This window comes from Myotis yumanensis, unplaced genomic scaffold, assembly GCF_028538775.1.
Source record: "Myotis yumanensis isolate MYYU_CA2020_CCGP unplaced genomic scaffold, mMyoYum1.0.hap1 SCAF_17, whole genome shotgun sequence".
In the NCBI taxonomy this organism is placed as follows: domain Eukaryota; kingdom Metazoa; phylum Chordata; class Mammalia; order Chiroptera; family Vespertilionidae; genus Myotis; species Myotis yumanensis.
Window position 1 is genome coordinate 11,106,679 of NW_027223768.1, and position 14,460 is coordinate 11,121,138.

Genomic DNA, 14,460 nt, shown 5'->3' on the forward strand with positions numbered 1-14,460 from the left:
CTACACATACACACATAATTTTTATTAATATACAGCAAACATTTGTTAGTACCTGTAATGCCATGAATTCAGAAAAAGGCACTGCGCTTGGGCATGAGAGAAAGGGGAGGAAGGAATTAACATGTGGTGAGCATTATTTGCCTGGCACCATACTAGCTGCTGCACTCACATTGCCTATTCAGATTCTCTCCACAACAACAGCTCCGTCACACAGCAGAGCGGGATTCTCCCCATTTCACAGATAAAGAGGTGAAATTTGAGAGAGGTACCACTAACCTACTCAAATAGAGACGAGAGTGATCACCTGGTTAATGACTTGCTCCTCCTCCAGAATTTGAGCAGGGCAATATGGGATTAGGGTAAGAAGACAGTGAAAGCAAAAGCTGAGGTGATGGGACAATGAGGAAACAGAGGCCTCCTGGAACTGTGAGTAAGCAGAACCCAAAACAGAGTACAGAGAGTAAGACGATTGGTTGGAAATGTCCTGCTTGGTAATTCCAGGGAAGAGCTGAGTCACCGTAACTCTGAGGATCTGACTACTGCCATTGAGGACAACTGAGATGGTCAGTTCCTCAAACTGCATTGGAGACGTCTAGTTCTTGAATTATATCCTTTGTCTGTGAGGCCAGTCAGTCCCACATTTTTTTGAGATCCTGGAGAACGCTGGCCAAACCTCATGTCAGCTGTCTGCTGATGTATGCATACCCACCCACAACTGCCAAAGCAATCATTTCTCCTCTTCCTCTTTCACCTTCCAGCTCTGAACACTGACCCAGAGTCCCCTGGAAGGCACCCTGAGAAATGTAGCTTTCAGGCTGCTGGCCCCTGAAAATCGAGAAATAGAAGGGAGAGAAGGGCCCTGAGATGTCAACAGACAATCCAGTCACCCTCCTGAAAGCAATGGGAGGCTATTGGTGCATTTTAAGGACAGAATGAAATAACTCCATGCATACTTTTAAAAGAGGAGTGATTAAAATGCAGAGAATAAATTGGGGGACAAAAGCAGCTTGGGGGCGTCTATTAAGAGGTTCTTTTACTAGTCTGTTTGGACCCTGATGGCAACAGTGAAGACAAAGAGAGTAGACAAACTTTCACGATGTTAGGGGTACAATGGATAAGACCTCATAATGACTGGATGTGAATGAGAAGGAGGTATCAGGGCTGACCCCAGGTTTCGGACTGTGCTCCCAGATTGATGGTGTTGCCATTCACTGAGGTAGGAAAACTGCAGGGGGCCCAGCCAGAAGGAGGTACAGCTTCATCCCGTGTTCTCTTGCTTCCTGGAAGCCTTAACTCCCTGGACGGTAAAACCTTGTCTATCTGCCAGTACCCAGCACCAGGCCCTGCACATCATAGGTCTTCCATGAGGAATTGCTACATTAGAGAGTCATCACCGCATATCTAACACTACCAGTGATGGCGAATTAATCTTTTATGAAAGAAAAAACAGCACCGAACTCCTGTCCCAGCTGGGCTGGTTAAAGGCAACAGCACGGAAAACTCACAAACAGCCAAAGAAGTAGGAAAAAAACCACACCAAGAGAACAAATCTCTGCGAGCAGATATATGTAGGCCACGATTATTCATCTAGACACTAATTCTGCCAAAGGGTTGGGTGGATCCCAAGTACACGTAAACGCAACGAGGAACTCAGCAAAAGAAAAATGGTTTAGTCACCAGAGAAGATCAGACGCATTATTATGTGACAGAAGTTATAACAATCAAAATTATGAAAGACTTTTGTTTTATGTTGTGTCTAAGAAAGCACACTCGGGGTAAGAAAAAAAAAAAAAGGACGTGGAGAAAAAGAGAAGGCATTAATATGGATATCGTTAAGGAGGGTATAAATTTTAAAAGAGCAGCACTAAATTATTTGAAGTGAAAGGAAGACTATGAGGAGAGAAGCTGCAAATGTGAAGAGAATAAGCCCCGTAAGTGTGCAGAATCAAAGACAGGCTGAATTAATGTGAAGTGTAAACTCAATGGAGGAGAAGGAAGGGCCAAGATAAATTACAGGAGGTGAAAGCAGCAGCAGGAGCAGGGGAGGAAAGACTAGAAACAAACAAACCGAAATCAGATGAAGAAGCCAAGTGCGGCCATAGGACCAGGTGAAAAAAATTAAAATTTTTAAAATCTTTTTCTTTTTTTTTTTTTTTTTCAAAGCAAAATCTCACAGAATGGCAAGAAAAGAGGCAAGGGTCCGGCATGAGGCAAAGACGCATGCAGAGTCATTATGAAAACTAAATGTGTTTTCTGTTTAGTTTGGTTGCTTTGTGAATCTGGAACCATTTTGACATGTGGAAATATTCATTTCGATGTGCTTAAAGTGTATTGATTATGGTAATTGTTTTTTCTGTGTTAGTTGCAGTCCATTGTGATTTCCTATGGGCTACCGTAATTGCTTCTTAACCTGCCCTGTTGGCTAATTTGGTTTGGGAGAGGCGAGGTGACCTCTGCATGTCAGCCTCACCGTAATTACAAGACAGGAGCAGCGACGTCCAGTCAGAGAAGAGAGCTGTGGAAAGGGGGAGGGTGCACTCCTCCAAGAGGAGCATGTGCAGGGTCGTGGGCACTGAGAGGCTCAGAAGAAGGAGCATTTTGGGTTTTACCACTCCCTGGGCCAGTGGCTTTTTGCTCCAGGCTGTGTGGACAAGAGCAAGGGACAAAGGCCGAACCATCATTTTGTAAAATTTCCTGAATTCATCGACAGACCTTAGTAGAAGAGAAACTACTTCCAGATCCATTGTCATCATCCCTGCATTTTGCCTTTCCCATTCATTGTTCTGTCCCTGTTTTCCTAGAATTAAAGGAATTCTCAGAATCCCTATAGCATGCCATTTATACTTTGGAATTACCTAATCAGATATGTAAACGGGCAATTTCAAATATGTTTTGCACCCATACCTGTCAGGATGGCTGCCAGGTTTGTGCCTGTCTCTGGGATTGCATGTTGATATTTACGTTTATGGGGTGAGGCAGCTATGAATAAGGAAAGTGATCATGGTTTGCAAAAAGTCACCACGTACCTCATACCAAGGTGTCTAATCGTATCGGGATTTCTTTCACTATTTTATCCTGCATCATGTCAGCTATTAATGAATATATGTTATATCAATAGCTAGTGTTTATTGAGCTCTTACTATCAAGCACTATACTTGGTTATCGCATTTAATGAAACAACTGTATAAGGTAGGCACTATTATGATCTCTATTTTACAGAAGAAACAGGTTTTAAAAAGCTAAGAAGGTTGGCTATGACGTGCCTTGTAGCTGGTGGAGCTGTGATTTAAATTCAGAAAGTCTGACTTCTGAGTTCCTGCTTTTATCCTCTCTAGTGATCACGAACTGACTGCATTATACATTTTATCTTGGTAGAGACTATAGTGACTCTGTATAGATTATAGTGGCTTCCTCTTTAGATCATTCACTTTTTGAATGAGTATTGATTAAGCTCCTCATGCATACCACGCAACTCTATTGGAAATATACTGAAAAGCTAGACAGACAGACTCTCAAAAAGCTTACTTTATAGCTTATTTTTAAAAGCTTATTTTATTTTTAGGGTCTCGTAGCGGGAGAGTCAAGCCTCTCACAGGTTAATTTAATATTCTAATACTGTTAAAACATTCTTTCTATATTCATTAGGAAAAATTAAAAAAAAAATCACTGCTGCTGTTTGTTTTTATTACCATAGTGGTGCATTTCCTTCAAATCAGGTTCTTAAGCTAACATTTCTTGTTTGCATACTATGTGCCAGGCACCAGACTGCGAGCTTTGCACGCATTATTTTACTCCTCAAAGCACTCCTTGTGCAGGAACTATTACTAGTCAGTTTTAAAAATGAAAAAAACGGGCTGAAGGAGGTTAAATAAGTTGCCCAGGAACACCCGGCTGGAGCGCAGGAATCTGACCGCAGGCTGCCTAACACCAGAGTCCCCACTCCAACCACTGTGGCTCCTTCTTCACGCAGATACGTGTTACATGTATTTTCAAAAAATAACAATTGGCATCCTGGCTTTTTTGTCTTATATTTTCCCACATCATTGAAATGCTTTCTGGTGTTTGTTTTAATTTTTTTTTTCCCCTGTGTGTGATTCTTTGTTTTCTGTCTTTTGTTACCTGGATTGTGTTTGCTTTGCTTTTATCTACTCCAGTGATTGGAAGGTGTGCTTTCTGTGTCCCATTCTAGTAGCGGTTGTCTTTGAACTAAACAGAGACCACCCGAATGAGAGCACACAGACACTGTTCATGCAGAGCTGGCCGCAGGAGGAGTCAGCCCCCTCGCTTGTGTTTCTCAGAGGCTCCAAGCAGGAGGGCAGTGGGAAGCTTTATAGGAAAGGGAGGCTTCAGGTATATACTTTCTGTTTCGAGGCTGTTGTCACGGGGAAGCTGGAGGCTGGCTAAGGAGAAGCGGGGCATATGATGGGGTCCGTTCGGGGAGCATTTTGACTTTCTCTGGTTGGTCCTGAGTTGGACAAAGCGAAGACAAAGAATTGGGAAGTTGGCGGTCATTGCCCAAGTCTCGACCGTTCCAGGCCAGTGGCTGCAGAGCTGGTGATTTGGCTCCTGGTCTGGTTGCTCCAAAGGTTTTGGGTCATGGTTTTTTGGTCATGTATTGTCTGGCCATTGTCCATTTGTAGATCGGTTTCTCTCTTTCTAGGAATTACTTTTGGGGTCTTGTGTTAATTGTTCCAAGTACAAAACGACATCATGTGGTCAGATGGGTTATTAATCGCACTGAGATCTTCAGTCTACCCTCACACTTCCTTTTGATTCTGTTAACTAACCTGGGATTTTCAACAAAGGTTGTTATAAATGTATTGATTTTAGATTGCATTTTCTGCCTCAAATTGTGACCAAAATTTAGATTCTATGTTTTAATGTTTACAGCCTGTCCCCAGCATCTCCGCTTCTGAGCTCTGGATCCTTAGGTTTGACTCAGAATTGTTTCCAGTCCTTTACATGCCTGAGAATTTCCCTCTGGTTAGCTTGCTTCCTTTGTAAAATGGGATTGAGGACAATAATAATACATTAAGAGTGCTTAGCAAAGTGTACAGCATCTAGGGGGTGTTTCCTAGCCACTAGCTACTTTATTATCATCATAATTATTATTATTATAGTTCACAATAAAAGGCAGCTTGGCTAGGTTTTTAATACCTTCTACTCTCAACCCTATAAACATTGTTTCATTGTTGTATTAACCTGATTTTTCTCATTTTTCTTTTTATTTTTCTGGCAGTGGAATAGAGGATTTTTTTTTCTTTAACTTTATAATTCAGTTTTTTTTCTTTAACTTTATAATTCAATTTTTTTCAGTTTTATGTTTGGGTTTTTTTCTGGGTTGTGTTGCAGTGTGAGTCTCTGGTGTTTTTTTCTGAAACTTGAGCCCATTCAATATGCATACTAGTACTCAGTTTTGCTTGCTTCCTTGTTTCTAATCTAGTAAAGTTCCCTCCAGTTTTAAGGTTATGGCTTCCGTGCAGATGGTCCTGGTGCCTCCCTCTGGAGGACCCTCATCTTAGACCAGAGGATGGTCCTCCAACCCATCACGTGTGGGTCCCGTTTCTCCTTTTCCTCCGGCTGAGTTCTTGAGAAGCTTCTCGTGCCTCACCCAGGCCGCCGATAACAACCTGTCCTTAGATTCTGCTCCTTCCTGCTCCTGGTTCTGTGATTACGTGTTGGCTTTTCTTTATTTCATCATTTCACTTTCTCTCCATTTTGTTGTTTTCTCTCGCCGATGTTATCCTCCTTTTGTGGCTTCTTGCTCTTGTCCTAAAACAACCATGTCTTTTTTAATCCTATTGAAGTTACCAAGCAGTTTTCTTTAAAAAAACAAAACTACCTGTTTCTAGTAAAAGTTCATTTTCAAATGTCTGGTCTTCCTCAGAGTCTCCAGGGTAGAGCTGCCTTTCCCTTGTTTCACATTATTTTTCATAGGCTCTGGATCGGGGTCTTCTACTGGCTTATTTGTTTCATTTTTATGTGCTGGGTTTTTACACTTGATCTTAGCCAAAAGGCTGAGAACAGATGTGTGCTGGGTTTTTTTAATCCATATTGGAACAAGGAAACTATATTCAAATAGTGTCAGCCAATAGACAAAATCTGCAAAAGGCCCGTGTGTCCTCCTGCTACTTGGATGCCAGTTGAACTCTGTGCTCATAATTCAACAGGAAGGCAGAGCAGTGTGCTGCACTTTGGTCCAATGGCTTATGTTGCTCAACTAGGTTACCACTGCTGGTCTGAGATACAGTTCTCTCCTGCCGCCTGCCTTCAGCACTTTACATTTTATTTTATTCATTCAGCAAATGTTCCCTGAGTGCTGCCCACCCCTAGCCGGGAAACGCTCTGTGTCCTGGGGTACAGGGTTGGGTAAGACCAGCACGTCCCTGCTGCCCTGAGCTCACATGCTCATTCTCAGGAGGCGGCAGTGACTGTGACCAGTGCCTGCTGCCTCCACTGCCTGTACAGTTGTTTTCTGAGAGCTGTCTTCACGGCTGAATGTAGAAAGAAGGAGTCAGGTCGATGACGAACAAAGGGCCAGTAGCAATCTAGCTGCCGTGGAGGGATTCTGCCCTCATCTCTGGCTGGGGTAGGTTTCCAGCAAGGGGGGCATTTGCCCCAACTACATATGACAAGAAGCTCAACCAATGGCTCTTTCTAGTTCAGTCCTGTTGATCTTCACCATTAATGAAAAGTCTTCTCAAATTCTGTCCTTAGTTTTAACTCTTAATGCTAGTTTTTAGTTATTTAGAGTTCCTCTGTCTTCATGGGTGTTCTCAGTAAAACATTCAGACAGGTATGTTCTACCACAGTGTTGGTATCATTTCAAACCTGGACCGTTGATTCTTCACTGTTGAGTTTGGGAGTGAATGTGAGCTATTTAATGCCAGTATCTAGTAAGAAGGCAGAGATGCAGCCCCGAGCCTTCAGAGAGCTGGCAGAGCTAGCAGCAGAGCCCTAGAGATCAGAGGAGAAGGGGCATGCGGATCCTCACGTGAAAGTTGATATGCTCTCCAATGATGAGAGGAAACCAGAGGGCCAAGACTGTGTTTTTAGAAATGTCAATATTTAGGGGGCAAAAGGAGAAAACTAAGCGAATTCATTGATCTGTGTTGACTCTATTTTATTTTTACTCTCCTGTGAAAATTTATATATAAATAAATATCCCATCAGGTCTTGATTATCCACTTTGCTAAAAATGCATGATGACCTGGGATTTTTTCCCGTCACAAACTGTCCCTATGTCTGGAGAGAAGTTGGAATCAGAGTCAGGTGAGGATTGAACCTCTAGTTCTTTAGGAAGTGTGTCTTGAGCACCTTTCTGAAATAGAACACATACACACCCTTTGAGAACCCTGTTCTCTACCTAGCTACCATTATTTGAAAGCTTGCCAAGTTGCAGGCACTGTGCTAAGCACTTTACATGCATTGTCTCATTTAATCTCCATGACAATAGTGTGGGGTAAGTAACTGTTATTACACCCAATTTACAGTCAGAAAGTTGCCTATGACAGAAATTCTGTGATTTACCCAGTTACATAAGACAAGAGTGGCAGAGTCAGGATTTGGTGCTAGTCTAGTCACTAAGCCTGTTACCCTACATGAGTGCTCTACTGCATCTCGAATGTGCTCACGCATGCATGCGGGTGCATGTGCACACACACACCCACACACGCACACGGCAACTGCACGAGTATATGAGGAACTATATATATTAGTGTTCAGGGATTTTTTAAAAATACATAGAATGAATTTTATTTGATTTCCATGCAAAAGAAGTGTCAGAGAGTTGCTTTGAAACCTATTGCTTATTCTAATACTCAAAACATATATCAGCTCTTTTCTTTTGGAAATATATTCAGAATTATTTTATCAAACAAATATTAGTTTCATGAATTGACAGTTATACCTTGTCTCTGACCAGAAAGTATGGACATTCATTCACCAGATTTGTCTCCAGATGACTTTCAGTTATTATAAAAGATAATTTTTTCCCACTCCAATAAAAATTTCCCCCTATATGAATCTTAAAACAAAATAATGTAAGTTCCTTATGGTTCTATAACTATAGTACAGGAACAATCTATGCATCTATTAAAATTCAAATGAATGAACACCATATAGAAACATGGGAAATGCCATTATGTTAACATGAAAGGTGCCTGCTTTATGTAAAAATACATATAGACAACTACAGGGACTGGAAAGTAATTTGCAAATATAAAAACAATTAGAATTATGAGGGATATTTCAAACTTTTTCAAAATGTTCTCAAGTATTTTACTATCTTAAAGCTGGTCTTTATGCTAATCAAAACCTCCCTCACTTTCTTATGCTCTAGACAACTCCGTTAAATGGACCAGTAGCCTTTGGACAGTAATCCGCAAGGAAAATCAAAGGTCTCTGCCAGTTCTTTGTGAATCACTAACTAACCCTGGCTTGGAGGTTCTCCTCTCTATAACAAAGCACCATAGCTTTCTAGCAGATTTCCTTTGCTGTGGCTCTTTTGAAAGCTGTTATTTTCCTCTCAAATGTATAATTATTTAAATATTCAAGTTCACTTAAGGCTGCTGCTTTCACAGGGGGCGTATTAAACTTCCTTGATTAAGAAACTACAGCACTTTATTCACTGTATTATCAAATGTAAACTCCCCAGCCAGCATTAAAGTCTTCAAATCACCTATCTTCTCCCCTGGTAATACTTTAGTAAAGCTTTACCCATCAAGACTTCTCTCTACTGGTTCCTTTTTCCCTTGTTTGACATACTCACCATGATCTAACACTTTACATATGGGATTAAAATAGTTATAAATACAGTCCCTGTATTCTGATAATTTGTGTATCATCTCTCTATTTTTTAATAAAATAAAGTATTACAGATAAGATCCAGGTCTTTGTTCCTTTACTCAGGCCCCTTCTTCCCCTCCTCTGGAGGCAGCTACGATTATGGATTTGTGGAGGAGCTTCCAATGTTTTCTTGATTTCATAGAGGAAGAGAGAGGGAGGGAGAGGTAGAAACATCAATGATGAGAGAGAATCATTGATCGGCTGCCTCCTGCATGCCCCACACTGAGGATCAAGCCTGCAACTGGGGCATGTGCCCTGACCAGGAATCGAATCCTTAACCTCCTGGTTCCTAGGTCGACGCTCAACCACTGAGCCATGCCAGCTGGGCCGAATATATGTTTTAACTTATATATGTATTGGTGCATAGAATTTTCATACGTGCTTTTAAGATTTACATAAATGTCATTTCTCTCTACCTCTTCTGCAACTTGCTTTTTCCATTCAACATTGTTTTTGAGATCCATCTACATTGTACTGATAGATTTTGATTGTATTCATTTATTTTAAGTTCCCTGCAGCATATTAATTATCCTGTGATTGTTGCAATGTACTGGAAAACAAAAGAGCATATATTTCTAAAAGATCTTGAGTCACTCCCTGTGTGACAGGAGGAAAACTCTCGCCTGCAGAGCCGTCTGCCATGTTTGATTTGAGGCGTGGGGTGGGGTGTCTTTCAAGTGTGAGCACAAGCTCTGAAGTAAGAAGCATCTGGTCCAGGCCAGAATAATGTGTGCTGACTGGGTGAGGGACCGGAGGGGATTTAAAATACAATTGTGCTTAGAGCCTGTGCTATTTAAGATCCCATACCTCCCTCCAAGTGAGATCCTGTCCCACTGGTGTGGTTGACGGCTGTGTTCTGCTGCGGAAAAGAGAGAACTGGAGGAGCCTGACGTCTCTTTGGCGTTTGTCTGGTGCGCAGAGACAGACGCGGGTCCCGGCATTCTCTCTGTAGTGGGTGAGCGGTTGGTGACCACAGTGGAACAGGCACAGGAAATGCAGCTGCTTGCAATATCGTTTCCGTGTAAGCAGGCGTCCTGCAGGGTTCTTCTGTCTGTCTTCCATTAAAGGTCCACACACGTTCCTGTCGGGGAGGATCAAGTCCAGCACATGGAGCTAGTTCAGGATCTAGCACGAGGATTTAACAAGAAGTATGGGGAGTTCTTCCCGGTGCCCAAGTCCATTCTAAGTAAGTAACAAACATGTGATTGATAAATTGGGGCTGTTTATAATCCTTTCGTATTTAAAAAAATTTTATTTTTCAATTACAGTTGACATACAATATTATATTATATTCCAGGTTATACAACATAGTGATTAGATATTTATATAACTTACAAAGTGGCCACCCTGGTAAGTCTAGTAATCAGGGTTTGTGTCAAAGAGAAGTCTGTATAATGGACCAAAGCTTAGAACTTTCTTATAAGTACCGCATGCTAACCGATTGCACCACTGGAGCTCCGGCCAAAGCTTAGAACTTTCTTGGAACTAAACTTTAACAACTAAAAAAAATAATTTTATGTATAAAGTATTATGTAATTTATCACACACACAGACACACACACACCCTCATTTGGTAGACCAGGTAGCTTTCCCTATGTTATGGATGAGGAAACTAAGGCCTGGCAGGGCTAACTTTGTGTTCAAGTCCTGTGTCAAACCTGGGCCCTATATTGAGTTCTGCTTCCAAAACCAGTTTACCTTTGCTTCCCTATTCACAGTAAAACAAAAGGTATGAGATTGAGAACTGCTGGGTCATAATGTAGATAAAACAAGACGGTGTTGATCATCCTCACACTCTGCCTTCTTAAATGCACAACTGAGGTGGAATGGACAGTCCACTTACTGAATCCGAGACCTCAGCTGCAATGTGCTGGGCTGTGCTAGTCTGGAATCTTCTTGAGGAAAGAAGCTGTACACCTCTATCAACATACGTGTAGCTGTGTGAACCTGTGGCAGGGGCAGAAATCACAAAACTAAGCTCTGTCCATTTTTATTAAACTGACAGCATTTTAAAGGCATATACCATGCACCCAGTATCAATCTCGAAACCTAAGTTGGGTATAAATGTCTAAGTTATTCCCACAGATAAATTCAGGGCACCCCACGCACCCAAATCAACCTTCTTTGAGTAATAAATAACATTTTAATGTTTTGGCTTATTGTTATTTTACCGATTTCAACTTTATATGCTTCTGTAATAACCATAAAACAGGCACTTATTACTAACACTAGTCTATGAAGCACAGCTTAACATCTTGATTCTATCAGCATAATAAGCAAACTTCGTGTGTGTGTGTGTGTGTGTGTGTGTGTGTGTGTTCGTATGTACTTATATAATCATGGGTAAAGAATTGGAAGGATTCACACAGATTGTTAAAACTGGTTTGGGGACAGGAAGGGCAGTGGTTATGGGTAGGGGGTGATTAGCCAGTAGAGAGAGGGGAAGAGAGAGGGAGAGGAAAGAAATAGACAACCCTTTTTTTTTTAATGGTGTGCACAGCAAAAACAGTGTGATTGATGCAATTTTATTTATATAATACTATTGTACATTTTTATGTGAACATGTGCATTCAAAATGCATAAAGTTATGATCAACAAAATGTTAATATTTGGATGATGTTTATTTTCATGCTTATGAAATTCTTGAATTTTGTACAGTGAGAATTTAATATTTATACAATCAGATAAAAATAATAGTTATTTGGTATTCTTGGACGTTTAAAGATCTAGATTGACACTGACATTCCTGGTGATTTTTTTTAATGCTGTCATTGTTTTGTTCTTTGTTTTGTTTTGTTTGGGATGTGTGTGTTGTGTTTTTACCTAAGCATCGATGAAGAAGGTAAAATCTCTCCGTGATCCTTCTGCCAAAATGTCGAAATCAGACCCAGACAGACTGGCCACCGTCAGAATAACAGACAGCCCAGAGGAGATAGTGCAGAAGTTCCGCAAGGCGGTGACGGACTTCACCTCGGAGGTCACCTATGACCCGGCCCACCGCGAGGGTGTCTCCAACCTGGTGGCCATCCACTCCGCCGTGACAGGGCTCCCCGTGGAGGAAGTGGTCCGCCAGAGTGCCGGCCTCGACACTGCTCACTACAAGCTGCTGGTGGCAGATGCTGTGATTGAGAAATTCGCTCCAATTAAGAGTGAAATTGAAAAACTGAAGATGGACAAGGACCACTTAGAGAAGGTTTTACAAATGGGGTCAGCAAGAGCCAAGGAATTAGCATATCCTGTGTGCCAGGAGGTGAAGAAGCTGGTGGGGTTTCTATAGGAAGTTTCAACTGATCACAGAAAGGCTCTTCTGTTTTGTGGTCTGTGCACTCCGAGAAAGGAAGCTTTCCTCCTAGACAAGCAGAAAATTGTAGTTTGGGGGCTATTTAATTTGGTGTACTTGATATTGGCTTCATTTGATGAAGAATGTTTTGTGGCCTGCAAATAGAGCAGTATTCTAAATCCCATCAGCAAGATGCTGTGGCCAGGAAAGAAAAAAGCAAAGAAGGCATAGCTTTCTGAGTCCTCAATATTTGAGGCACACACTCCCCAGCCTGATTTACATACACAGATGTGACTGAGGTGACTGGTAATTTGGCAAAAGGGGGTATCATCTGTGTCTTTCTCAAATGCTATCATAGGCAGTCACTTTATCTGTCCCAACCCTTTTACAGTAGTAGGGAGAGGTCTCAGACTTGCAATCCTTGGGATGCCATTGGGACCAACTTGTATTCGAATCTCATAAAAATAAGTTGAATAATATAGTTCATTTGTCACTGAGATGGTGCCTGCTTTAAAGCATTTAAACTGCTTAACGTGTTTCCCAAGAGATAATACTGATTGTTTTGGCAAGTTGTTTTTTTTGTTTGTTTTTTTTTTGGTGTTTTTGTTTTTAATTCAGAGATGCATATAAAGGCTGTGTTATATTTATTGTTCAAGAACCCAGACCCTAGATGATGTTCCTAGTAGGTACTTCCAACCCCCTGTGAAATACATAGGAGAGGAATTGCCATTTTACATAGAGGGGAGGGAGACACAGAGGACGCAGTTGGCTCAAACAGTATCTCTCAGGAAGTGAGAGGCAAATCCAAGATGAAAACCTTTGCTCCCTACATGAGCCTCCAACCTTTAGAAGGTGGGTCCTGGAAATGTAAGACCTGAACTACGAGACTGTTTCTATCAGTAACTCAACCAATGGCTGCTTTCAATCTGGTTTCTACCAGCCTTGGTCACATTTGCTCCTCTAGTCCCGAGGCAGGTCCCCTGTGCTTATTGCAGAGGCACTTCCAAGTAGACCCTGCCAGACGACAACAGCTGGGAGGCTGGAGCAGTGTGCGTGGAAACCTCCTGTGTCCTTCTACCTCGTCTCTCTAAGTAATAACAAGTCACTCTGAAACCTGCACTCCCATTTCCCACCCCTGAAAATGGGAAGGGTAATCCTGACTTGCCAGGGTCTGTTAGCAAGATTGATTTTGTAACAGAAATTGCTTATCATTTTTTGCCAATGAGTATAATGATCGTCATTTATACACAAAAGACTAGTATGTTGGGCAAAGACATTTTACTCATGTTTCTTAAGAGAGGAATGTAAAAAGGTCCTTGTATTAACAGATATAAATCACAAAACACCGCATCCCAGAATCCAAAGTAAAAGACCCCTTTTTGGATCCTTTCTTGGAATGGGGTATCAATGGTCCTCGAGGAGTCTCTTTGGGCATATTTCTTCCAAGGCTGTTTTATTTTTCCTTTCAGATGAACCCTATTATGAATACTGGAAAAAGACATTAAAGGTGGATCTATCAAACCAATGGTCTCTTTGCTTGTCTCTCTGTGTGTTTCTTTACCCCCTGCAACACCTTTTGCCCACAGAACTACGGGCGCCATGGAAGGAATCTCAGAGGAGAGAAACCAGACGACTTGGGGTGACTTCCGAGGAGCAAAACCCTGCACATGTGAGGTCGGCTTGTGAGCATCCTGCTGCTGTTACTCTTTGAAAGTGACCAAGGGCTCAAGTCCAAAGTCAGCCTGTAATGACTGAGACATGCCCAATAATGTTGGAAAATGGGCTAGACATTCCTAATAAAGTGTGGGGTTTGTTGGTTGGTTTGATGCACACCATGCAGATGTTGATCATGAAACAGATACCATTGAGCTCTCACTATGTGTCAGCCATTACACGAAACATCTTATAACTGTTTCCCCGAGTTACCAAGTGAAATGATAAAATAAAAATAAAAAGGCGGGGGGAGACAGACAAAATAGTAGAGAGTCAAAACAAAAATTATGTTTTTATGACTGTTTTTATTGATTTTCTTCTCTCTATTCTAAACTCCTTTTTCCGAGGTCCCCAGAGCAGCAGCATGAATCCCACTGGAAATTCATTCAGAATGCACATTCTCTGGCCCTCACTTACTGAATCAAAACTTTGGGGATGCACATAGCAACCTCTGTTTTAGCAGCCTTCTGGGTGATTCTGATGCATGCGAAACTTTGCGAACCACTGTATTCTCTTATTTATGTGTATTCTCTAGTTTCCTCCTAACCCAATAAAGCGATACTGATATATTACACATTGAAACCAAGGCATAGGCAGTTGAGTAGGTTGCCTAAGACAGT

At 41.6% G+C, this 14,460-nt stretch overlaps 1 protein-coding gene across 2 annotated transcripts in view; it reads left to right on the forward strand.

Annotated features, from left to right (window-relative positions):
- Positions 1 to 13,657, forward strand: part of WARS2 (tryptophanyl tRNA synthetase 2, mitochondrial) — a 65,432-nt gene extending 51,775 nt beyond the window's left edge. For both annotated transcript variants that reach the window (XM_070397030.1, XM_070397031.1), the window contains 2 exons: positions 9,915 to 10,033; positions 11,676 to 13,657. In XM_070397030.1, the coding sequence (XP_070253131.1) occupies positions 9,915 to 10,033; positions 11,676 to 12,124 (568 nt within the window). In that variant the 3' untranslated portion in view covers positions 12,125 to 13,657. The remainder of the gene's footprint in view (positions 1 to 9,914; positions 10,034 to 11,675) is intronic.
- Positions 13,658 to 14,460: the final 803 nt, after the last annotated feature.